At 38.8% G+C, this 26,659-nt stretch overlaps 1 protein-coding gene across 1 annotated transcript in view; it reads right to left on the reverse strand.

Moving 5' to 3' along the window:
• Window positions 1-340: 340 nt before the first annotated feature.
• LOC136884730 (protein-lysine N-methyltransferase EEF2KMT) overlaps window positions 341-26,659 on the reverse strand; it is a 68,300-nt gene continuing 41,981 nt past the window's right edge. Inside the window, exons 2-7 of the mRNA XM_067157017.2 lie at window positions 25,668-25,805; window positions 16,201-16,380; window positions 12,102-12,447; window positions 9,375-9,512; window positions 5,495-5,606; window positions 341-5,406 (exon numbers count right to left, since the gene is read on the reverse strand). Of these exons, the coding sequence (XP_067013118.2) occupies window positions 5,503-5,606; window positions 9,375-9,512; window positions 12,102-12,447; window positions 16,201-16,380; window positions 25,668-25,805 (906 nt within the window). The 3' untranslated portion in view covers window positions 341-5,406; window positions 5,495-5,502. The remainder of the gene's footprint in view (window positions 5,407-5,494; window positions 5,607-9,374; window positions 9,513-12,101; window positions 12,448-16,200; window positions 16,381-25,667; window positions 25,806-26,659) is intronic.

The following is a 26,659-nucleotide window of genomic DNA, read 5'->3' on the forward strand; positions in this document are numbered from 1 at the left end:
TTTTTAGTAAAAAGCAAGACTAAAAGAATGCACAATTATTACACTCAGTTTCAGTTACCACCCCCATAATGCCGCATTCTCCCACACTTCCGCAAGTCCCGCCCCATTTCCCCACTCCACCTCCTCCTAACGATATGTTGCACGTTTCGACTGCGGGAGCACGTCAGTCGAGTGCTGGACTCCGTAGTCAGATAACACGGAAAATACAAGCGGGTCACGTAATGTAAGTTAATTTCGTTCAACAAAACTTACCTTAAAAGGTTTCCATCAGTCAACATTTTTTAAATCCTTAATTTGATTTTTATTATCCATTTTACAGACTAGAAAAGAGACAGTTCAACTTCAATAACAACCTACATATGTCACCCTATGAATGAACAAAATAATGAAGTCAACAGTGTACAGATATCAGTTGAACTGTATCAGGGGACAATGAGAATATTATAACAAAAAGGCCTCCAGCTCAAAAACTGTTTTTAATGACCACCACGTCATATTTTAAATTTTCATCATGATTTTTTTAAGGAAAAACTTTTTAACGAACACTTCATATTGCGTGTCTAATGTTTTTAGTTTATTATATATATTTTACAGAGGATGACTCTATGCCAGGTCAAAACATGTCTATAAAAAATTTCATCCTAATTGGATGTAATATTGAGAATTGACTAGGAGGATAATCAACACAATTTTGTATAATACGTAACAACTTAAGAAATGTATTTTGTATCAATTTAATTAACCAAATAAAATATGCAGTTAAGAGTTAGAGCAAACACTTATTAACTCAAAAACTAAGCTAAAAGAACATTCATGAACTAAGAATTTAAGATGTGTCTTTTGTAATCAATCTTATTCACTAGATAAATAGTGTTTAGAGTTAAAGTAAATATGTGTTATCCCTAGGAAAGTATTATCCTAGTCATATATGCTAAAAATAATAGCCAATATATATCTGTGTTCATCTGACAAAATTTCTAAGACTCTCATTGTGATTTTCTCAGAACTTGCAAGAACTTTCTCACAACTATGTTTGTCAACAGATGTTTTTCTATACCTAATAAAGTCCAAATCTGGAATAATAATATAGGAATTGTTCCCTGGGCTCCCACTATTAACCCTGTGAATGATATATTTAGCGTTGAGTTTTCATCGTTACTACGAAACAAAAGTACTATGTGCGTTGATCGGCATTGCAGTATAAGATTTGGTTCATATAGTTTTCAAAAACAATATAGATGTATATGGACAAGAAAGAAATTCCACCTATCAGTACTATTTCTTGTAACGTAGACTTACATCAGTACTTACATCATCAGCTGACAGATCACAATATTACATCCATTAGGCATTGGTACATGTTACAAAGATGTCATCATCCATTAGAGCATCCGGATGTCTAATGGGGTTGTGAGTTAGATGTTATCGTCATTTCATTTGTGATTACGTGAGGTTAAAATTGTTCCTGAGATTAAAATATGGTGGTAAAAACTTAACTAAACTTAAAATAAATTGTACATGCACATTAAACACATTAAAAACACAGAAAACATGTATATAAAAAACACTTGGTGAATTTAAAAGTTCATGTCTTGCATGTTCTTTCTTCAGGCTTCCTCATTGGGGGTCTTGTGCGCCTATGTTTATGTTGATTGATTTTGAGCTCGTAAACAGTTCTCGAGGATGTTCTATTTGACTAAGAAATGTATTCATATGTGCTTGTAACGAAAACACAAGTAACTGAGTGGTCAAATATTGTGGGTAGAGATAATATGTAGCTCAGCAGTGAACATGTTTAAAAAAAAAAATTTGAAGCGGATGATAAAGTCTTGATTTTTAGATTTGGTTGAATATAGGTTTTTGGTGGTGATCTCTTCCCTGTCTACATCTGTGTACCGGAGCTGTAGTTATCTGTGAAATATAAACTGGTATGAGTAAACTGTAAGTTTGAAGGAATGCCTGAAGTTGTATGCGAAAGTAAATTGGTACTTACTACTGTAGTTTTTGTGGTTGGGTGACGTTCTGTTTGGCAGCTCGTTGCGCACTGCTGCGTGTATGCCTAGGACTTATGTTTGCTGCAGTGAGGGGTATGGATGGAGGGGTAGGGGTGGAGCTGGGCTTGTCATTCATCAGTCTTCTGGGGCGTGCTGTGTTCTGTTTATTTACTATTTTGAGGTAATCATTTTTTAGGGCGAGAATAGCTTTACTGAAGATGATACTGGTTTTCTCCCTGATATCATTAATATTGTAATTAGGATTAGCGTATTGGTCTAGGGAAATGTAGAAATCTTCAGTTATGTTAAGCAGGGGCCCTTAGAATTTATGTTTAATATTTTCATATCATTCTCGATGTCCGTAAAACTGTGTTTGAATTCTTCGATATGCTGACCTATTGATGAAAAGTGGTTATGTTTTATTGCGTTTAAATGTTCGTTGTAGCAGGTTATGAAGTTTCTGCCTGTATGTCCAATATGACTTGTTTTGCAGTTGTTGCATTTAACATGGTAAACTCCTGATTGGTTGTATTTATTGTTGTTGTTAACTGTCCTGGCGTTATGTATAATGTTGGTGCTGTTGCGCGTGGTTTTAAATGCTATTTTCAGGTTGTATTTTTTAAAAACATTAGTTATGGTGTATAAATGTGTATTGTTAAAGGTAAATAAGGAGTAATCTTTCTTAGGTTTGTCTATTTTTGTTTATTTGGTTTTGGGTTGGAATTTAATCGTATGAATGATTTTGTTGACCATTTCTTTACTGTATCCGTTGAATTTGGCTATATCGTGAAAGTTGTAGTTCATTATTTAGATCTTCTGTTGTCATTGGTATGTTGAAGATTCAGTATACCATGCTATTAGTAAGCTGCTCTTTTATGTGTGTTGGGGTGGATGGAATCGATTTTTATGGTATTTGGGGTATGTGTGGGTTTTCTGTAGATTTTGTAAGATAAATGGTTTTCATGCCTGGTTTTTTTAGGTCCAAGTAATTTAAGGTGCAGTTATTTTCAGTCTCTCTAGTGAATTTTATCTGGGGATCCAATGTGTTGAGTTTGTCTAATATGGTGTTTGCGTCGGTGGATCTGTTGTTGATGATTACAAAAATATTGTCAACAAATCTGCACCAGAAAAATATGTTTTCTATTTTATTGATTGATGTATATTCTAGGTGATCTATATAAATTTCTGCTAGTATCCCAGGGGCAGGGGATCCCATAAGTAGGCCTTGTTGCTGGTATATGGTATCATGGAATTTTAAATAATTATTATTGATGGCAAATTCAAGTAAGTTAATGAATTCTTCTATTTCTAGGGTGCTCAAATTGCTATAGTTGTTTAAGTTGGATTCGATTATTTCAATTGTTTGTTTAGTGGGAACGTTTGGATACATGTTTGTTATATCAAATGAAGCAAGAGTATGGTGTTGTTCAATCTTTAATTCTTTAGTTCTATTGCAAAATTCTATTGAGTTTCGTACTGTCTTGTTTGCTAAAAATGAGTAATGCTTTTTAAGGAATTTATGAATGAACTGCAAAAGTTTATAGGTTGGGCTAGCTCTGTAATTTATGATTGGTCTCATGGGTATGTTTTCTTTATGTATTTTAGGGTAGGCTTTTGGGGTTCAAAACTCATAACAATGAACCCTCAACTAACAATAGAGATGGCAGCAAACTACAGCTCTACACATAATATTCTTCCTTTTACATCATGTCAGAGTTGTGTCGATTCGACAGCAGTGTGCACGTAATGGCGGCCACGCATGAACATACACTGAACAATTGTGATTCATACAAACTGAACAGACCTAAGAGGTCACACATAATATTTATGTACTAATTACTATATGTACAAACATTTCTGAATGGCCTAAAAACCAAACAAACTCAACATCAGCCATATTTTATTAGTTAAGGGTATATGTTGAACTTAAAAAAAATGAAAAACTAACTCATTTCAATCCATTGTTTCCATGGTAAAGAGTCTATCAACCATATTATTTTTACATATGTGAAGTAGAAAGTATGAACTCAAATATAGTGAAATAAAAAATGACCTAAGTTCAAAACTAGTATTTAATTTAAAAATCTAGAATTAATAATAACTAGTGGACCCATGGTACTCCGCAGCATTCCTCATAAATAGATCAGATAACTTTATATCTTCCCGTATGCAGACAGTTTTCTCTTAACAGCGTGTAAGTTATTCAGAAGCTGGGGAAGGTCAGGGAATCAAAGAGTATCTAGAAGAGAATAGTATACTTTCATCATCAGAGGATATGCATACTCTCTGACTTGAGGTTGCATGGAATCACATTACAAAGCATGAAAATCACATCTATCAGAATTTTAATGAAAGTGTTATTCGCTTAGCAACCTGCTAAGTACAGAATGCATTGGGAGTTAGAGTAAGCCTTCACCTGCAATTATTGGAGTAATCATTTAGTGATTTTATTTTGTGATTACTCTAAACATTGGCTGAACTTAGAGACCTATCAATGTCTCATGATTCACCGACAGGTAATTCCGGAGAGAATAAAACAAAAATTGAAGCAAATCGGTCCAGTAGAACGGATGGACGGATTTGTCAAAGTGGCTTTATGTCACACTAACTACTCTCACGGTTTTTGGAGAAGCTGAGGTGCTGGAATTTAGACCCACAGGAGTTCTTCTACGTAAGTAAATCTACCTACATTAGGTTGACGTCTTTAAGCACCTTCAAATACTGAGCCACGATCGAATCTGACAAGATGGAGTCAGAAGGCCAGCGCCAGAGCCACTCAGCCCGGCTAATCCGAAATTAGTGAAAACTGGCCAGTCCGGAGGAATAAAATGTACGAAAGTGAGCCAGACCTCAATGTGTTAAAGGCTATGATATCTATTTGCCTGGTGTTTCCATTTGCTGCCAATCCAGACACTTCCTCGTAGACGATCTAGCCTCGTTCTCTGGGGGGGCTCGCCATCATCTGTTGAATGATTGAACATCTCCCAGTGGAATTAGGGATTGGAATAATTTATCAAGGGAAATGTTCAACAAATTTCCAAGTTCTTTGAAATCATTTAAGAAAAGACTAGGTAATGAACTGATAGGGAATCTGCCAGCTGGGTGACAGCCCTAAACACAGATCAGTGATGACTGACAGGTGGGATGCCAGTAACTGAGCCACTTACATTGTATATGCCAACCTCTTCATAATTAGAATATCCTGTTAAATGACTTCTCTTCAAGTAAACTCTGTCCCTGATTGTAAAAGTGGATCTTTAGTCCAGAAACAGGACTATAAATGACTAGCTATAACAATAATCCCTCAACTGAGATAACTTTACAGCACAAGTATAACCTACACCCGACTACACGTCTTCACCAGGTGCTGGTTCCTTGCATCGGTGTATGTAATACTGTTGAACGGTACTATCTGAAAATACAAAACAAAAGTCTCTACTAAATGACTGTGCTTAAATATTAAGTTTGAAAGCACAAAATTACAGATATAATTAACTTACTTGTGTTTTCAGGAATTTTTAATTCTGTAGATTTTAACAGGTGTATCCTGTGGGTAGATGAATACTGAAGGTTCTGCAACCTCTTCTTCAGTGACCAGTAAATGATGATTTTCTGTAAAAGCAATAAGCAATAACTATTTCAATTTAGAGCTCCAAATCACCTTATAAATGTATTGTAACATGAAGGAGGCTTCTCCCTAGAGATAGGCAGCACTTTTAATGTCTACCTATTGTGACCTTTGGTGGAGATATGCTGAACTCTTATGTTGAAATGAAGTTGTGACTACTTTTAGAGAGATAGATTTATTTATCATCAACAGGTTATCTGCCCAATTACAGATGATTCAATAAAACATTATATACAACAAATATGCCTTAAATAAATAACACTAATTTCCTAAAATAATAACAACCAAGTTTAAACTAAACCTAGAGACCTTTATATAAAACAATCAATCAAACAAACAAACAAACAAACAAACAAACAAACAAACAAACAAACAAACAAACAAACAAACAAACAAACAAACAAACAAACAAATATAATGTACAGCAATTGTAATTATATGTATTTTGCACTCATTCACAATATTTGTATATAAATTTTAAACTGTCTTCGAACTTACCATCAAATAAGACTTTAAACTACCATTATTGTCAATACTGTACATATGACGGCCTTGTTTTAAGTAAAAATTCACCAACGTGTTCACTAGTGTAACATTTTTTAATCAATTTGATATTTTGTTAATGATAAGATTTTGTAAATGTGGGTTTAAAAAAAAAAAAAAAAAGTATTCACTCATGCAACATATTTTTATAATTTCCAACCAGACGTCTGGTAGAATTTTGAGGTATTGATATTGACTGATGATGCCCCACAGAAGGGGCAAAACATGTCTCAACTATTTTAACAATGTTTAACTAATACGTTCACATCTTGTACTGTATTGAATAAGTTGAAGTTAGAATAATTTTTCTTATATTATACCAAGATTCTTTCAATACAGAAAAAATGATTTTCATTACTTGTAAAGACCTGCACCTGGCGAGCTAAACATGTCCTCGGACATCCAGCACTAAAAGCCATACACCATTTAATTTCATTTCACCTAGGATTTTCCAAATTTAATTACATCTTTCATTTTCAGTATTTAATGTTTGCCTTCCTTCTAGTCACAAGGTAGTATGGGGTTATCCTCTGTTTCACTGGGCCTCATGCCCCATTAGGTTTCTTTCTTAGGCTATGTCATGGGATGGCCTTGTGCTTTTCTGCATCCCCTCTCACTTTGGTGTGTTAGCCTATTTTCCAAATTTTACTGACCTTTCAGAAGTTAACTTAGTCTTGGCCTGTATTTGTAGTATGAGCTCTGCTCCTGATCAGTTGAGGATTCTTCCCATTCATTTATGTATTTTCGTTGGCTTCCCTGAGGAATAAAGGGGCAATGAGTGTGCTGTAGAGTAGGATAAGTGAATGATTGTAGGCCAATTTTTGTATCTTTACACACATTTTTTTGCTGAAGATGTTCCAAATTGCGAAGAAACATGTATTCTTTAATCATTTAACTAGATTTTAAGCTGGAATATGTTTGTGATTACTAGGGCTCAGATGTTTAGGAAAAGTCATATTTTTTTCTTTGTCTCTATTTTCTGGTCTGATTGGATTTCGGTGCAAATCGGGTGATTATCGTTATAATTAAGTGATTTTCATTTAACATATAAATGCATATTTTGGCTATTTTTTGCCATAAGGTCATATTTTGAGCTATTTTACAGAAATATCATATTTCGGCAGTCTGACGACAGCTGTAGGTGTGCTAAATCATCTTCAACTTACCGAATGCGAACTAGTGTTCACAAAACTGCTTCTTGGTATCACACAGTTAATACAAGTGGAATACCCTTTATATGCAATGAAGGTCGTAGACCTCACCCTACCCAACCCGCTGTACTCAGCAACACGGTCTCCCAGGAAGAGACAGAAATAATCTGGAAAATCCCATCCCAGCAGTGAGCTAATTACTTCTGGTAATCACTCACTTGTCTTTGTTCAGATAGTAGAACCTCAATCTCCTTTCACTTACACAAGCGTCAGTTTACAGTAAATCGTATCCCAGCACAGACTCCAGTGTGCCTAAGGAAAAGTCTTCTACTAGTGTTAAGTTACGAAGCTTTGTTAAGGAATTTGGAGAAGAATATTTCTGTACAGACGGTTTAGTTCTATTTTGCAAGTTGTGTGAAGTGAAATTCGTGGCTGAAAAACGTTTGAATGTGTGACAACATTGTAACACGGTAAAACACAGCAGTAATGTCCAACGACAACATGTCGATAAGAAGAGGCAGCAACTGATATTCGATAAGGCCGTTACATCTTCAGCGATGGACAGATGTTCGGATTTTTCAAAGAAACTTTGTGAGATGATGGTGCGTGCAAACATTCCTCTAAACAAGATGAACAATCCCCATTTCAAGAATTCCCTGGAGAAATACACTAAAAAATCTGTTCCTACAGAATCAACACTGTGAAAAAACTATTTATCGCGTTGCTATGAAGATACTCTAAATCAAATATAACACAGTGTAGCAGACAATAAGATTTGGATATCTACTGATGAGACGACGGACACTGCAGGCAGATATATAGGGAATGTAATTATTGGAACACTCCGTGCTGATCGCCTTGGGGATATTTTTCTACTAACCTCAGAAGTTTTAGAGAGAGGAAATCATTCAACGGTTGCAATTCTTTTTGATAATGCACTAAAAATTTTGTGGAAGGATGAAATTAAGCGGAAAAACGTTCTTCTCTTTGTTACTGATGCTGCTCCGTACATGGTGAAAGCTACTGGAGGCCTCAAGCTGTTTTATCCTAGGATGATTCACATCACTTGCCCTGTGCATGCTCTGCATAGGGTGGCAGAAAAAATTTGTGGAAATTTTCCTGAAGTCGATAAATTAATAAATAATGACAATTTTTTAATTTAAAGCACCACCACGGGTTGTGAGTGGCTCGATGCTGCCACGTAATATTGCGAAAAATAGTCCACTATCAAAAACAATGTTAACGGCTTCAACAAAGATGATGCCTCTTCTATCAAGATTGCGCAGCAATTGTTTTCCAACAGTTTGTCAGAAAGTTTGGCATGTATTATGTCGAGCTTTGGAATTATATCGAGTGCAATTACTAATTTAGAATCTGGTGGCTTAGAAATTCATGTAAGTACTGACATTGTGAGAAGTTTGTCCTATCATTTATAAGATTAGTGTACACTTTTATGCATTGTGGACCCCACTTTTTGGTTCCCATTAACTTCTTTGTTAAGGAATTTGGAGAAGAATATTTCTGTACAGACGGTTTAGTTCTATTCTGCAAGTTGTGTGAAGTGAAATTAGTGGCTGAAAAACGTTTGAAAGTGTGACAACATTGTAACACGGTAAAACACAGCAGTAATGTCAAACGACAACATGTCGATAAGAAGAGGCAGCAACTGATATTCGATAAGGCCGTTACATCTTCAGTGAGTAAAAACTGCTAGAACAGTAACTGTTGACAAATCTTTTCTGAATCCATGTTGAAAATTTTGAATAAGAGAAAGCTTCACCAAAAATGCAAGAAGGCAATTTAAAATAATTTTCTCAAGGAGTTTACCTAAAGCAGAAATTATAATGATTGGCCTGTATTTGTTTATTTTTCAACTGGAACATCATACATCAAGTGTTGTGTCATTCACTGGATTTAGAAACCGAGTACTCCATTGTCCAAGTCACTCAGCTCAGCAAGAAAGAGGGATGAATACAAGAAAAGGGAGAGAGTTATAAAAGAGTCCATGGAGACAGGACAATTCAGAGGGGAAATATCTACAAGCAGGTAAATACTTACTTAGAAGCTCGAGGAACTGATCGAGCGTCTCCTTGTTTCTGACAGTACAAGCCAGGATCGCAACACACTCATCGGTCTGGAGAAGATGACATAAGGCTTCACATAGTGGGGAGAATATAGTTGAGTCGTACACCACGTCTGAAACAGAAAAAGTAATGAGTGAACTGACATGCACAGAAACTGAGCAAGAAACACTATTAGAGAATAAAGATGTTATTAAAAGATGATACCACAGGTTCCCACATATTATTCATTCATGTGGTATGTACCGTATTGACGCAAATAATCCCCACCACCGAATAATCCCCGCACCCTAACTTTAGGTAAGACTTATTTTGAAAAAAAGAAATGCCAACTTTGACGCAAAAACCGCATCCCAATTTCGTGCCTCAAATTTTAAAAAAAATGTGCGGGTATTATTCGCGTAAATACGCCACCGAATAATCCCGCACCCTAAATTTAGGAAGCTGATTTTTTAAAAAAATGCCAACATTGACGCAAATAAAACCCGCGCCCCAATTCGTGCCCCAAATTTTTTAAAAAATGTGCGGGTATTATTAGCGTAAATACGGTACTTATATACTGGTTAGTACAGTATTTATCTCTTTGCCTTATCAGCAGATTTAGCAGGAAGCTCAATTCTTGTCACAGAGTATGTTGTGACTATCAGTTGCATCTGGGGGCAATAATGTGAGATGTAAAACTATGAGAAATGACTACAGAAATCATCAATAATGAATGGAAAACTTGCCGAATGTACATATCTCTACAGACTTACAAACTTTAAGTACTGGACAGGAACAAACAAATATACGAGGCATGTTTTTTAAGTAAGTACCATTTTGAAATAAATGAAAAACAGAGATTTTTTAACAATTTTATTTTTATATGAAAGCCTGTACATTAATCTACTTTTCAACATAATTCCCACCAATATTGGGGCACTAGTCATATCGTACAACAAGCTTTTACATACCATCCTCATAGAAGTTGGCCGCCTGATTTGTCAGCCACTGCAACACGGCCATCTTGACACCATCATCGTCGTCGTGGCGTTTGCCGGCATATGTTTCTTCAAAGGCAGGAACAAGTGGTAATCACTGGGTGCAAGATCAGGACTGTATGGAGGGTGATCGAGTTGTTCCCAGAGAAATTATGTGATGAGGTCTTGGGTTCGATGAGCCGCATGTGGGCGGGCGTTGTCATGAAGAAAAAGGACGCCTTTACGGAGCATGCCACGCTTTTTGTTCTTCGAGAAACTTGAGGAAACACGTCAGATAATGATGTAATCGTAAAGCGTCTGTTTTCTCTCACTGCTCGGTCAACTGCCTGCACCAAATCTTCACTAATGACTGGGTTGCCCTCTCCATTCTTCATCATGCACATCTTTGCCACCATCTTTAAATGCTCGAACCCATTTCCTAACTATTCCATCGCTCATAATGTTTGGTCCGGAAACTGCACAGATCTCACGATGAATATCGATAGCTTTCAAACATTTTTGCACTCAGAAAACGAATAACAGACCGGACTTCACAGTCGGCGGGACTCTCAATCGGCGAGGCCATTTCAAATGCTTGCCAACAAACGTACACAAGGGCGACTATTGCCATAATGGCGTCTCAGCCTTGTCAATAAATGCAGGTAAACAGCGCGCATGCACGGAATGCCAACCCCATGCTGCACCGGCGGAATATCAAAACGGTACTTACTTAAAAAACATGCCTTGTAAAATCAAGTAATATACATGGTGGTAATAAATAAGTTATAAGATTGTGAGTGACTGCAAAATGACCTCGATAATGTTGTGAGATGGACAGCAGGCAATGGTATGATGATAAATGGGGTTAAGAGACAGACTGTGAGTTTCACTAATAAGAAAAGTCCTCTCAGTTTTAATTACTGTGTTGATGGGGTGAAAGTTCCTTATGGGGATCACTATAAGTACCTAGGTGTTAATATAAGGAAAGATCTTCATTGGGGTAATCGCAAAAATGGGACTGTAAACCTCTGCACATGGTTATGAGGGTATTTAGGGGTTGTAGTAAGGATGTAAAGCAGAGGGCATATAAGTCTCTGGTAAGACCCCAACTAGAGTATGGTTCCAGTGTATGGGCCTCACCAGGATTACATGATTCAAGAAATGGAAAAAATACAAAGGAAAGCAGCTCAATTTGTTCTGGGTGATTTCCGGCAAAAGAGTAGTGTTAGGAAACTGTTTGGGCTGGGAAGACTTGGGAGAAAGGAGACAAGCTGCTGGACTAAGTGGTATGTTCCGAGCTGTCAATGGGGAGATGGCGCAGAATGATATTAGTAGACAAATAAGTCTGTGTGGTGTTTTTAAAAGTAAGAAAGATGAAGTTGGAATTCAAGCGGACAAATTGGGGTAAATATTTGTTTATAGGAAGAGGCGTTAATGATTGGAATAATTTACCAAAGGAGATGTTCAATAAATTTCCAAATTCTTTGCAATTATTTAAGAAAAGACTAGGTAAAAAGCAGATAGGGAATCTGCCACCTGGGGAACTGCCCTAAATGCACATCAGTATTGATGGATTGATTGAAAACTGATAAACATCCGCATTCTACAGTTCATACAAGGCTGTTTCAGTCCAGTGACAATCACTGATAAAAGTGCTCTTTTTATGAATAGTACGGTAGCTGACAATATGCTCTGTCTCTCTTGTTTCAAAGCGCCCTTCAACCATCTCACAAACTCTACCATACCTGCTGCTAGCACCACCTGAGGAGCAATGGTACTGTGTACACTGCTGGGTGCCACTTCTTCCCAAGGCAGCTTCATGACGTTCACTCGAGTGTTCCCCAACGTGATGGACAGTAAGACGGAACTCTCTTCATGCATTACTTCCTTACCATCGCAGTTCAGTTTGACATTGGACTGAAGTAAGCTGAGCACCGAGGGATGGCAGTCGGTGAACCAGTAGCTGTGAGGTTCGCAGGCTGAGCTTACGGCCAGCCCTGTCAGGCCGACACCTGCTCCCAGTTCCAGGATGCATTTGTTATGGAGTTCATCGGTGTGGGACAAACACCAGTTGGCCAGGGCTTGAGAGGCCTAGAACAAAAACACAGAACTAACAGCCACACAGGTTCTCTACAAATAAAATATACGTTTCTCTGTACCCAATGTATTTAATTGTTTTGTTTGATGTAATCTAAAAGCTTTTCAGTCAATCAAATACACAAGTTCAATATAAAATATAACACTATAATACCTGTAAAGAAGTATACACTATTAAACAAAGAATGACATGTTTCGTTCTACAAGAACATCCTCAGATACTATCAAATCACTTAAATCATGCGTATCTACGCGGGCTATAAATAAAGTTGTGGCACTCGCAGGAGATCGGGCATATCAAAATAGGAGCGGTCAGGTGGCGCTGTTGTCGATGTGTTACTACATTTGATAGGTTTCCAGTTGGCCCCCTGTGGGTGGGAGTGGTAGAATAACACCCACGGTATCCCCTGCCTGTCGTAAGAGGTGACTAAAAGGGGCCCCAGAGGCTCTGAACTTTGGAGCGTGGGTTGGCGACCACGGGGCCCTTAGCTGAGTCCTGGCATTGCTTCCACTTACTTGTGCCTGGCTCCTCTTTCATCTATTGTTCCTTGGTCAACTCTTGTTCTTTTCTGACCCCTACAGTATTACGTATGGAGGCCTAGGGAGTCTTTCATTTTCATGCCCTTCATGGCCCTTGTCTTCTTTTAGCCAATACCTTCATTTTTCGATGTGTCGGACCCCTTCCATTTTTTCCTCTCTGATTAGTGTTATATACAGGATGGTTGCCTAGGTGTACTTCCTCTTAAAACAATAATCATCATCACCACCACCAGTTGGGAGTGTTGTTGCTGTGTGGCGTTGTAATGAAGAGTATCGATTTCACCACTCTAAAGCAATTTTCAAATAGTGATAAGTGTTCATGGATTAAAATCGGGGTTGCCCACGGCAAAAATTCATCAGAATGTTATTGAGCATTATGTGAAGCCTGTGGCAAGAATGCATTACCATACAGGACGGTTGCACGATGGGTCAAGGCGTTTCTTGTGGGCCGTAATGAGACTGTGGATTTTGCACTGCACAAGTTGGCCGTCCATTCCTCAACATAAGATTGACATTGTAAGTAGTCTCGTTTCCGTAGATCATCGATGAGCGGTCCGGGAATTATCCGTAGAGGTTGGTGTGGCACATACTGACGAAATGTCTTAACACGAGGAAAACTGCGTCCCGTTGGGTTCCACATAAACTCACCGATGTACAGAAATGGTACCGGTATGCACTGGCTGGCATCCACTTGGGCAGATACCGCAACGAAGCAGACACATTTCTGCAGCATACAGATGTCACTGATGAGATGTGGGCACAAGCCTACGAACCTGAATTAAAGCGTCAATCGAATGAATTAAAAGATATTAGAATCATTCCGTATTGACGGTTTTCACTTTACAAAGGAAAATTTTTATGTATCCTCCTATTCAATACATAACATCCTGTTGGTAAATGACATTATTTTGTTATTTATTTATTTTTGCTAGGAGGTTTTACATCGCACCGACACAGATAAGTCTTATGGCGACGATAGGTCAGGAAAGGCCTAGGAGTTGGAAGGAAGCGGCCGTGGCCTTAATTAAGGTACAGCCCCAGCATTTACCTGGTGTGAAAAGGGGAAACCACGGAAAACCATCTTCAGGGCTGCTGACAGTGGGATTCAAACCCACTATATCCCGGATGCAAGCTCACAGCCGCGCGCCTCTACGTGCACGGCCAACTCGCCCAGTAACGACATTATTGAAAGTGAAGAAAGTGTTATTCAATGTAAATTTCAGAATCTGAAAAAATTCATCTATTTCGCCTATACTTAAATTGCTGAATTTGGAAAGATTGTTCTTAATCAATTGTACGGTGTTGTGAACGGGCACATTAGCATATATATGAGTAACAACACAGTAAAGGTTTCCACCTATTCAATACAAAACATATTCACAATATTTTAAAATTACATGGAACTAGTTTTGACCCATCTAGGGGTCATCATCAGCCACATCAAAGCAAAGATCACTCTTGACGAAATCCTAAGAACATGTTGGACAGATACCGCAACGAAGCAGACACATTTCTGCAGCATACAGATATCACTGCTGAGATGTGGGCACAAGCCTTCGAACCTGAATTAAAGCGTCAATCGAATGAATTAAAAGATATTAGAATCATTCCGTATTGACGGTTTTCACTTTACAAAGGAAAATTTTTATGTATCCTCCTATTCAATATTCCTGTTCTTAGGATTTCGTCAAGAGTGATCTTTGCTTTGATGTGGCTGATGATGACCCCTAGATGGGTCGAAACTAGTTCCATGTAATTTTAAAATATTGTGAATATATTTTGTATTGAATAGGTGGAAACCTTTACTGTGTTGTTACTCATATGTTATTCTCAGTTCAATACGGACCAACAACATGAAATTTATAACCCTTAACATTAGCATACATGTTAGTAATATCAAATGAATGAAGAGTGTGGTGTTTCGATAAATTAAAGTGTTTAATTTTATCGCAAAATTCTACGGAATTCCTTACAGATGTATTGGCTTGAAAACGATAGTGTGATTTGAGGAATTTATGAATGAACCGGGATACCTCATAGGTCGGACTATTTCTGGAACTGATAATGGGTCTTATGGGGATGTCGGCTTTATGGATCTTGGGTAGGTGTTATGTATTGAACAGGAGGATACATACAATTTTTCCTTTGTAAATCGAATGAATAGCATCACCCAGGTTCGCCACGTCCACAGAAATTTTTACAGGAATCCAGTCAGGTGAAGCTGATGCTGATTGTAGCATACGACTACGAGGGTGTTATTGTTACGCATGCTGTGCCTGAGGGACAAACCGTCAACAGTGACTACTACTGCCGATTTCTGGAGCCCCATCTGCGTCCGGCTATGCGGTGCAAACGTCCACGTTTATTACAAGACGTGTGGCATGACAACGCACTTTGTCATGTCGCAAACAATGTCAAGCTCTTATTGCAACGTTGGCATTGGGAGGTCTTGGAACACCCTCCGTACTCACCAACATGAGTCCTTGTGACTTTGATCTGTTTCTGAAGTTGAAGGAACTGCTCCGAGGCTGCCGATTTACTAATGTGGCATCTGTACTTCGTGCAATAGGGTGCTCCATTGCTGTCATTAACAGAGAACACCTTGCCAACGGTCCCCAATGACTTCCTGACATTTGATATACATGTTGATTCCCGTAGGGAACCTGAAATATTTGTCCTGAGGAGTAAAACGCTGGCAACAAGAAATGAGTTAGCTGGAAAATTTATAATGTCCAATAACGGACCATTTATATTCGTGACATTATTTTGACTTTGCGGGTGACTACATTGAAAGAATGTAATGCAGTTGTACCTGTTAGTTCATTAAATATCGTGTTCTATCAATATTGCCTGTACTTTACTTATAGCCCTCGTATGCTTAATATGAGGATTGTTTATGTTGCATAAACATATGAACAAGTATTAACAAGTAATGACTGTATTAGTATTCAACCGTCACTGCATTAAATTATTTAAATGTTTCCGTAAGCTGCCAAAGCGAAGTCCGTTGTCTTCAAAACACTGTTTCTGGACTGTGGTCATGGAGGGGTTCAATGGAAAGTTTTTGTGGACATTCCACACTGTTCTGCAGAGAGATGAGGTGACGTAGGGAAGGAGCAAGGTGAGCGTTGTGGATAGGGGAGAGAAGCTTCCGACATTAAAGCACAGATGACAGTCCAGTTTTGTACAGAATCTCGTTATATTTACCTGCCAACTACACAGCCCTGTAGTTCCTTCAGAGATCAGCTTAGCACTTTCTTCAATGGTAATGGACTTGGAGTTCAAAAGGTAATGTCGGAAATGAGTTGCCCTGTCTTGTTGACCGTTTAGAATATCGCAGTACATCTCGTAGAATGCATCGCACACCTCCACGCCTTTAGTTTCTAGCTGAAAAGTAAAGGAATGAATAGCACTGAGAATCTTTCAGTAATTTGTTATTATTTATCGTTTGGAAAGGCATACATAATTAGGCTAACAGAAGAGAAAAAATTAACCTACTGTGCATTATTGAGAATACTTACAATCTCAGATCTAGTGAGTTTATCCAGAGTTGGGAAGCAATTGAGTAAAAGTAATTGGATTATTTGTAATGATTACATTCTTAGTAATTCTTACTTGTAATTTACTTCTTGAAATAAAATTGTCATTGTTACTTGCTAGCAAAGCCTCCATGGCTCACGTGGCAGGGCACCAGCCTCTCACCGCTGGGTTCCGGGGTTCGAGATTTGTGCTGGACAAAGCAGAGGTGGGACAGATTTTTCTCCAGATCTTTCATCCCTCAACGCTCCCCAATATCATTTCATTTCATCTGTCAGTCATTAACCATTGCTCCAGAGGAGTATGACAGGCTTCGGCAGCTGGCACAATTCCTATCCTTGATGCTAGATGGGGGCTTCATTCCACTCCTGAACTGGTCAAATGACTGGAAACAGGCTGTGGATTTTCATTTTCATTTCCTAGTAGTTGATATACAGTACAGTGATCTTCTCTCATCAGTAGGCCGGCAGGCGCACCCAGCTTATCTGCCTCCCGTTGACTCATCGCTTCCCGTCACACAGTGCAGCGACAGCATGGGAATGCCCGAACTTCGCAGTTCAGGTCCGTGCTTAGAACGTATATTAAGTGTTGATCTGTCGCTGCAACTGTTCTCGAGTTGTGAAGTGTTAATTCTCGTAATGCCTCCACATGTGTACACGGTACAGGAAAGGGTATTTATGTACAACAATTACATGAAAACAGAATCTTGCAGGGAAGTCGTAAGGTGATTTGTGACACAAGTTCCAGGTGCACGCCCTCCACATAGAGAGACTGTGCGTAAACTTGTAAAAGAAATCACAGAAAGATTAGAACATATACCTACAAAATCTGTAAGACGACTTGGACAAGAAGCCGGGGTTTCGAAGAGCTCAGCACGGTGGGCTACGAAAATGTTAAAATTGAAACCATACAAGGTAACTGTTACCAATTACTAATTTTCTTCACTTTAATTGTTATCTCATGTTATGCACGGACGAAGTGAGTGAAGTGCTCTCCTTGTTGCCATGCCGTGGAGCGGGAAGTGATGTGTTAGCGGGAGGCAGATAAGCTGGGCACACCTGCCGGCCAACCGATGAGAGAAACGCACTGTACAGTACAATGCACGGCAGAATTGAGGAAAAGTAAATTATGATTGAGCCATGAATTTTATCCCCCCCGCCGCCACAATCTTTGATATATGTATACTTGCGGGCTCTCTAGCTCGCCTTGTAATTATTATTGTTTAAAATTGGTCTTCCTGTTGTGTCACGATTTAGTAATGTTTTATTTTACCTGCCAAGATCAAGGCCTTCAGGCCTTCTCTTCCATCTAACCAGGAACTGAAATATACATATACTGCATTGTATTACTTACAATAACTAGATCTAATACAAATTAATAATAATACAAGAATGGTGAGATTACATTAAGATGAAATAAATTAAGATTAAATTAATAAAGATTAAATTAGCTGCCTCTGTGGATCAGCAGTAGAGTGTCGGCCTCCGAATCCCAAGATAGCGGGTTCAAACCCGGCAGAGGTAGTTGGATTTTTGAAGGGCGGAAAAAAGTCCATTCGACACTCCATGTCGTACGATGTCGGCATGTAAAAGATCTCTGGTGACACATTTGGTGTTTACCCGACAAAATTAATTAAATCTCAGCCATAGACGCCCAAGAGAGTTTCGGTTTACTCGGTCTGCCATCTAGTGGGGGCCTAGAGTAAAACGGAACGTCGAAATTGACGAGCAGACAGCCAGATGGCGTCAAATTGAAATGTCTGCACACGGTAGCTGAGGCCATACGATTATTATTATTATTAAGATTAAATTAAGATGAAATAAATCAGATATAAAATTTGATTTTAAAGACAAATCGGATAAGAATTTTAGACTTTCTACCAGGACATCCATAACAATAGAATGGTTGTATGTAGCAGCATCAAGTTTACAGATGATCCTTACTGGTGCATAAAATGTCTCTAAAGTGCTTCCTTGAAAGTGCGAATAGCGATTTGGCTCTAGGGTAAGGAATGCTTCCACCCTGGAGCACTCCGTCCTGCTGCTGGTCTCGCTATTTGCCTCCTTCATGCCCCTGCGCTTGCGCCCCGGCTCTCCTGGATGTCCAATGAGAGCCGGCTCGCTCACTCCTTCATCGACCCAAGGACCATAGTGGGGCATGGGAGGTAAGATTCTAAGTGTCTAGAAATGTTGCGAGGGCGAACGGAGGAACCAGGCGATCGGTATGTAAGCCGCATATCCGGCTTGTTATTGTCATGAGTTATTACTTCAGCAAGGTTGCTTTTAAGCTAACATGTTAGAAACCTGTTTTGAAATCAAGTGTGATTCTCACTTAAATTTATCTGGTGTGTTTTAAAGGCTTCATCTGGTATTGATGAATGATGAATTTTTTTTTTTTTTTTAGTTCTACTACAACAGAACCAGTAAGTTAACGAATTCTGGATAAGATAATTTTTTACCTCTCCATTACTTCCAAGGACATCATACTTATCCCAACAATATTCTTAAAATCAAACACAGGTATTCCTTCAAGTGCCTCTGTAGGGTAAAGCTGTACTTTCTCCCAAAGAGGAGAAGGCTAGCCATGAGAATTTCACAGAACCAATTTTTTATTTGTAAAGGAAATCACAAATTATTTGAAATGTTAAAAATCATTAACTAATGGTTTAGAAAATGTCCCCCCAAAATAAAGATTGGCCGAAAAATCAAAACAAATTGCCTGGGTTTTGCTGACGATTTAGCACTACTAGCAGTGGACATAAAAGAAGCAAAAACCCAGATATCAGAACTTCAAAACATTGCAAATAAAATTGGCCTCAAAATATCATTTGAAAAAACAGAAATTATGCCCCAAAAACCAACACAGCTAAAAGAAGTCACCATAAATGGTAATAAAATCAAAATAGTAACTCAGTTTAAATATCTTGGAGAAGTAATAACACATAACTTAAATGAAAAAATCTCAGTCCAAGTAAGAACAAATAGATTAGCTAAAGCACAAAAATTAACATGGGATATCTACAAAAAGAAATGTCTATCAATAAATACGAAAATAAAACACTACAACACAGTTATAAAACCGGAAGCTACATATGCAGCAGAAACACTCTTTTACCTGAATAAACAATCAAAGAATGACAGACTTCAGAAAATTGAAAGGAGGATTGGAAGAACCTGTATCAACAAAAAATATCAGAAAGATGGACAGTGGCGGTTAATACCTAACAAAGTCGTGTACAAAGAGCTAGAACCCATTACAGATACTATGCGTAAGAGGAGACTGGGATTCTTTGGACATATCATGAGGATGCAGGACTCGAGACTTCTGAAACAACTAGTACAACACAATCTCGTCTCAAAAAATACCACAACAGGATGTAAATGGATCAGAGAAGTAAGAGAGGATCTGAAGGAAATAGGCCTTACAACAGAAGACACCAAAAATAAGATAAAATTGAATACAAAACTCAAGAATACAAACCTCCGCTTTACCCTTACACAAAACAAACCAACAACACGCACATTTTCAACTGAGGAAAGGGCACGAAGATCGGAGCGTCTGAAGAAGTACTGGGAGGACCGCAAAGCCCGAACAATCCCTTCAAAGAGCCCTGAACGACGGACTGACTAAAGTGATCCTATGTGGTCATAAAAGAAGAAGAAGAAAAAACAAAAATGATGAGAACAGATCACTTCGAAAGTTCCCAGTTATCATGTGTGGTTTGACCTATTAAAGATAGACACTTAATGTCTATATGCTAAACAAAAAGTCAATATTACGTAAGCAAGTCAGTAAGTATCTGCAATTTTGCTCTAATTGTCTTAGGTTGGCTCTGTGGTGTTCTGTGCTCACTAGCCGCTAGATGGCACTGTTGTCAATGTCTGTGGAAGGTTTCAGCGTTATCAGATCAGTACAGCTTACGCTGTTGCAACGTAAAGATGGCCGTGCCACTCTCTGTTTGCACCAAGGAAGAACAGCATTCCGTAATCCATTTTTCTGGTCTGAGGGTGTACCAGGAGCGGAGATTCACCGAAGACTTTCAGCGCAATACGGGGACAATGTTTTGCCACAGCAAAGCGTTTATCAGTGGACTGAACAGTTCAAAAAAGGGGTCGCACGAGCGTGAAGGAAGAGGAAAGATCCGGGCGTCCATCTGCAGCTGTAACTGATGTCAATATTGAACAAGTGCGTGATATGATCCTGAATAACAGACAAGTGACTGTTGATGACCTGGCAAACCATATGCACATTAGCCACTGTCAATTCCGCTTCGATCAACAGATGAAGGAAGCAATGCATACGTGGCTTGCTGCGCATCCAAAATTTTTTTTTTTTGCACAGGGTATCAGAAAGCTGTGAAATGGCAGACCATGTGCACTGAAAAGCAGGGTGAGTATGTTGGGAATGATATCAATAAAAAGTGTATACTCTTTCTTTGTAGTACATTATAAAAATTGTTGATGGTTATGAATTTCATGTTTTTGGTCCGTATTGAACAATATATAAGTAATAATAATAATAACTTAAATGTTTCCACCTTTTCAATACAATATATTCACAAGATTACAAAATTATACGGTACTAGTTTCGACCCATCTAGGGGTCATCATCAGCCGTATTGGAGCAAAGATCATTTGTGGCGAAATCCTAAGACAATATTATTTTAAAGAATAACAAGTGAAATGAGATGTTATGGTAATAGTTAATAATACAAGGAATATACATAATAAGAGGTTTTTAACAAAGAATAAAGTATAAATGGGGTGTTGTAAAAATTATAATCATGGAAATCAGTAAGTTCTTGTATTCTTTAATGCCAGTCACAATCTCAATGAAATCTCAGAGAAACCCAACATACTCTTCGATCTATTTATCACTTTCCTCAGAAACAATAATGCAGCCAACCTAAACTCAATCCTAAATTTAATCAAAGGTACTTTTCCAAGACAATTACACTTTCTCCCGCACCCTTCAGCCCCACCTTAAGCCCTCTTCCTAAGCCATATTTCATTTCAATACAAGAACTTACTGATTTCCATGATTATAATTTTTACAACACCCCATTTATACTTTATTCTTTGTTAAAAACCTCTTATTATGTATATTCCTTGTATTATTAACTATTACCATAACATCTCATTTCACTTGTTATTCTTTAAAATAATATTGTCTTAGGATTTCGCCACAAATGATCTTTGCTCCAATACGGCTGATGATGACCCCTAGATGGGTCGAAACTAGTACCGTATAATTTTGTAATGTTGTGAATATATTGTATTGAAAAGGTGGAAACATTTAAGTTATTATTATTATTACTTATAAAAATTGATTGCAGATACTCACTGACTTGTCCTCGTATTTAAGTAAGAAATTTGTAAGCTACCTGAAAAAGAAAATGATAATAGTCATAATGTAATACTTTGGGATTAAGCAGTGTAGTTTCGAAATGTACTTTGCCTTTCTTCATCAGGTGAAAACAGAAAACGGTAACACGACGCATCAATGGTTGCTAAGAGAAAGCAAGATATGCTCTAAGATGTAATAGGGATGCCATTTTAGCCCCATGCTAGGGACAGCGAATGGCAGCAGTAAAGCATCATTTTCTGATAATAACAAGCCATGATTCACTGAGGTTGTAGCCTGTATCGCGGTTGAAATTATCTGGGTGTTTACATATTTCAATCGCCTCCCTGATGATTTTTCCATTTCTTGTCCTTAACATGAGGCTAAAATGGCATCCCTATAATACCTTATGGCACCATTTTAAGTTCTTTGTTGCCTTCTCTTAGCAAGCATTGATGCGACATGTTTCTGTTTTCTCCTGGAGAAGAAAACAAACCCTAGGCAAAAGGAATGTCAGTGATTTCCTTAAAACAAAGTTTTCTGTTAAGTAATTGTATTCGTAACTTTACTGATTCATCATCATCATCATCATCATCATCTGCAGTTTCCAGCTGTTGGCCGGGTCTGCTTGAAAACATGAGCCTCTCCGTCTCCTCTCATCTTCCCACCACTTCTCCCTCGTCACTCTTGCCCAGTCCTCTCCTCTTCTCTATACACACTCTTCCACACCTTTTATCCACCTCTCTCTTGGTCGTTTTCCTGTTATCTCCATTTCGTGCATCCTCCTGGGTATCCTTTTCTCTGTCATTCTCTTCATGTGTCCACACCATCTTAAGTCTAGATGCCTCTATCCTGTTCTGTAGTGGATCTTCTTTTACTATATCTCTAACCTTCACATTTCTCATACATTCTTGTCACTCCTATCCTGCTTCTCAGAAATTTCATTTCATTTGCCTGAATCCTAGTCACAGCTCTCTGCCTCATTACCAAAGTTTCTGTTGCATACGTCAGAATAGGTACATAGTACGTCCTGAGGGACATCCTCGATCCAAACCAGGCTTCTGACACTCTTCAGGAATGCTCCTGCTTGTCTTCCACGCTCGATTATTTTCTTATCATATCTTCCACTTTCCTCTATGATACTTCCCAGGTACTTGAAACTCTCTACCTTCCTAATCTGTTCCGCTCCAACCATTATCCCTCTCATAGGTCTCTCCTTCTTTATAGTTATGATGATTATCTTGCTCTTTTTTCTAATTTATAATAATCGAGTCCAGATCCCGTTCATAATGATTTCTTGTTGAAAAAGTAATTTGTATTTGTAAGTGAGCAAAATATTTCTCAGGAAATTGTAATTCCTCTCAATTACACTTTTCTTGTACTCTTTCCATCACTGAGTTTATCCACCAACAGGAAGTCGATCCATTCCCCTCCATTCACCCTCCTCCTCAATCCTCTATCCTTGACAGGGAAGGCGGCGCCATGATTTCACTGTCCTGATTTTCTTTTTCCAAGTTTAGCGGTTTGTCACTAGAAGCGCTGCCTCGTGGAAAGATTTACCCATCAGAGGCTGTAAATGCTCCACTCATCTGATTGGATGTCTTTCTCGCAATCTTTCCCTCTACCGCAAGCTTCTCCAGGCGATGTGTCCGAAGTACTGGAGGTAAGCTTGGTTGATCCACTCGAGATACCTAGTTCTTCCAGCATGGATACATTAGTTTGGGGTTCAATCCAAGAAATTTGGAGAATATGTTGATAAACCCACATCTCAGAGCTCTTCATTTTCTTCTTACCTGCCTGTTTGATTATCCAGATCTCAGCTGTATACGTAGCAATGGGGAATATAAAGGAGTGAACTAGTTGCAGTTTCCTGTTCTTTGTAACAGTACGGATCTTCCACATCCTACTCAGCTTTGTGTCCTGGCCATGGCCGTTCTTCTCTTTATTTCATCAGAACACCCTTCTGTATTGGAAACCGTGGAACACAAGTAGACAAATTTCTGGACGACCTCGAAACCAGCTATCTCCCTCACATTTGGTTGGTTGGCTTTCTGTCTTTTGAGAATCATTACCTTTGTCTTTTGTCTATTAATTTCCAGGGCATATTCCCTACTAATCAACATGAGAGAACTTTACTCCACTTGAATATAGCCCCAGCACAAACTCTGCAGTTAGTCTAGACCCTGTTCAGAGAGGTCCACGTTTAGCTTGGTAAGTCAAAACCTGAAGCAGATGTTCTCACTGAATTCAGAAACGACCAACGATTTATCTATCCAATGGATACTGGGATCAAAATGGTTCATTTTAAGTCTTTGGACATGACAGATCGGTGGATATCTCTTTTTTTTTACAAGTTGTTTTACATTACATAGACACAGATAGGTCTTATGTTGATGATGGGATAGGAAAGGGCTAGGAGTGGGAAGGAAGCGGCCGTCTCCTTAATTGAGGTACAGCCCCAGTATTTGCCTGGTGTGAAAATGGTTAACCACGGAAAATCATCTTCAGGGTTGCCGACAGTGGGGTTTAAACCTACAATCTCCTGAAATCAAACTTACTACTGCGCACCCCTAACTGCACAGCAGACTTGCTCAATTCGGTGGAATGTCTGTATTTGATCCTATTTATTTGGAGAATAGGGATATCCTCATGTGCTGTATAAGCGAATGTTCTTATTGACCTCTTGGATCAGCACAACTTCTCTTCAAAGGTGAGGTGGAAGAAGATTGCCAAAGACAGGAAACTAGTAAACTGGAGTGGATGCTATACAACCAGCGATCATTCTCAAGAGTGGTATTTTGCAGGACGTCAATTAGCTTATGAGGGCTACTGAAAGAAAGTAGTGCACAGTATCCAGCCACTGGGAGGGTCAAGATTAGTAATAATATAAATAATAAAACAGGTGTTTCAAAAATACAGTTCAGGGTTGGATTCCTCATGTATAGAGAAGGAAAACAAGTGTGTATAAACATGAGTCCGGAAATCCATAAATGCTAGGCCTCCACAATCACCTGATCTAAATCCATTGACTTCTTTGTGTAGGGTTACACAAAGTCTTTGCTGTATGGCTCTGCCATGGAGGATGAAACAACACTTCATGGCAGAATTGTAAGCTCCTTTCAAACAATATCTACAATACCGAACGTGTTTGTAACTCCACATTTTCATCAGTTTTTAAAGTGACTGGATGACCAAGATAATCACTGTCTTCCACCTCCTTCTAGCTCTCACTAAACCTTTTGTGCCACTCAAAACTTCTTGTACGGGACATAGAAAAACGTCTGTACACATTAAGTTAATGCGCTCAATGGCCACTTTTTTCATACTCACAAGGACTTTCAAATTCACACATTGCTCGATCTTTAAACTAGGCATGATTTCTGGCAACCGGACGAGACAGCGTTCACTTTGAAATGAGCACAAAAGCAGACCATCAAGGACAGCAAGACAAAACCACCTGCATTCCGTTCCTGTAGCTTCAAGTTCAACATCTTACTCTCTCGGTCCCCTCTCCTGCTACAACAATTGGAGGCACAGCCACACTTTGTGTATAGATAGAATTATTTAAGAATAGGATATGACAAGGCAACCAGGACTGGAAAACGAAGTTGGGAGAGGAATATTGCAGAGATGGAGTAAAATGGCGAGGGACCACATTTGCCAGGACAATGTTCAACTGCATAAGCAGAAATGATAATGATGATGATGATGATGATGATGATGATGATGATGATGATGATGATGATGAGCTGTTATTTTGTTTCTCTAAAAAAGGAAAATAGACAAATTTTTACCTTTGCTATTAGAGTTTTTAAGAATGCTTGCATGTAACTGATTTTTAATGGATACTTCTTCACCAATGGATGACAAACAGTGGCGTGCAGAAGGGCTTGCTGGTATTCCTCCCCACAGTCTTCGTCAAGTAATTTGTCCTAGAGGAAAAACAAACATACTGTAAAAAGTACTGGAATATTAAAAATGCAAAGTGTGTATTTGGTTATTGATGATATAAAGAATCAAGTCATATATACAAGTACAAAGAAAGAAATGTGAGTAGGAACACAGAACAGGATAAACAAGGCAAGCCAGTGTAGAAAGAGAAAGCAAGGGAAAGATATGAAAAGGACAAACATGAAAACACAAAATGACAAGCTACTACCAAACATTTTCATTCCTCCCCTGAAGTGGGGAGGCAGGCCTCTTAGATGGTGATGCCATCCCTCAGGTCAGGAGATTTGTATCAAAGAAGAAGATGTGCAGTGAATGTGAAAGGGTTGGAGGCCAGGGCCTACACCAGGAACTATTCCGGCATTCACCTTAGTGCAAGAGAACGGAAAAGCATGTAAAAACCACAGTTGACAATGGGGAGCAGCCCCTCTCCGTCTCCCGAATAAAGATGCGCAGAGCAATGGTAGAGCCGTGGCCACCCCTCCTCTGCTCGGTTGGCCGGTTGGAATGCAGAGCTGTCGGACCAAAGACCAGCCGTGGCCAGTTGTAGGCCGAGACTCACTCTGCATCCGCCGACTAAAAAGGACAATCTCCACATCTTCATACTGCTGTCTTCAAAGAGATAGGCTCTCTCCTCAACAATCCCACATCTTCATACTGCTGTCTTCAAAGAGATAGGCTCTTTCCTCAACAATCCCACATCTTCATACACTGCTGTCTTCAAAGAGATAGGCTCTCTCCTCAACAATCCCACATCTTCATACACTGCTGTCTTCAAAGAGATAGGCTCTCTCCTCAACAATCCCACATCTTCATACACTGCTGTCTTCAAAGAGAT

The sequence above is a fragment of the Anabrus simplex genome, chromosome 13, assembly GCF_040414725.1.
Source record: "Anabrus simplex isolate iqAnaSimp1 chromosome 13, ASM4041472v1, whole genome shotgun sequence".
Lineage (NCBI taxonomy): Eukaryota > Metazoa > Arthropoda > Insecta > Orthoptera > Tettigoniidae > Anabrus > Anabrus simplex.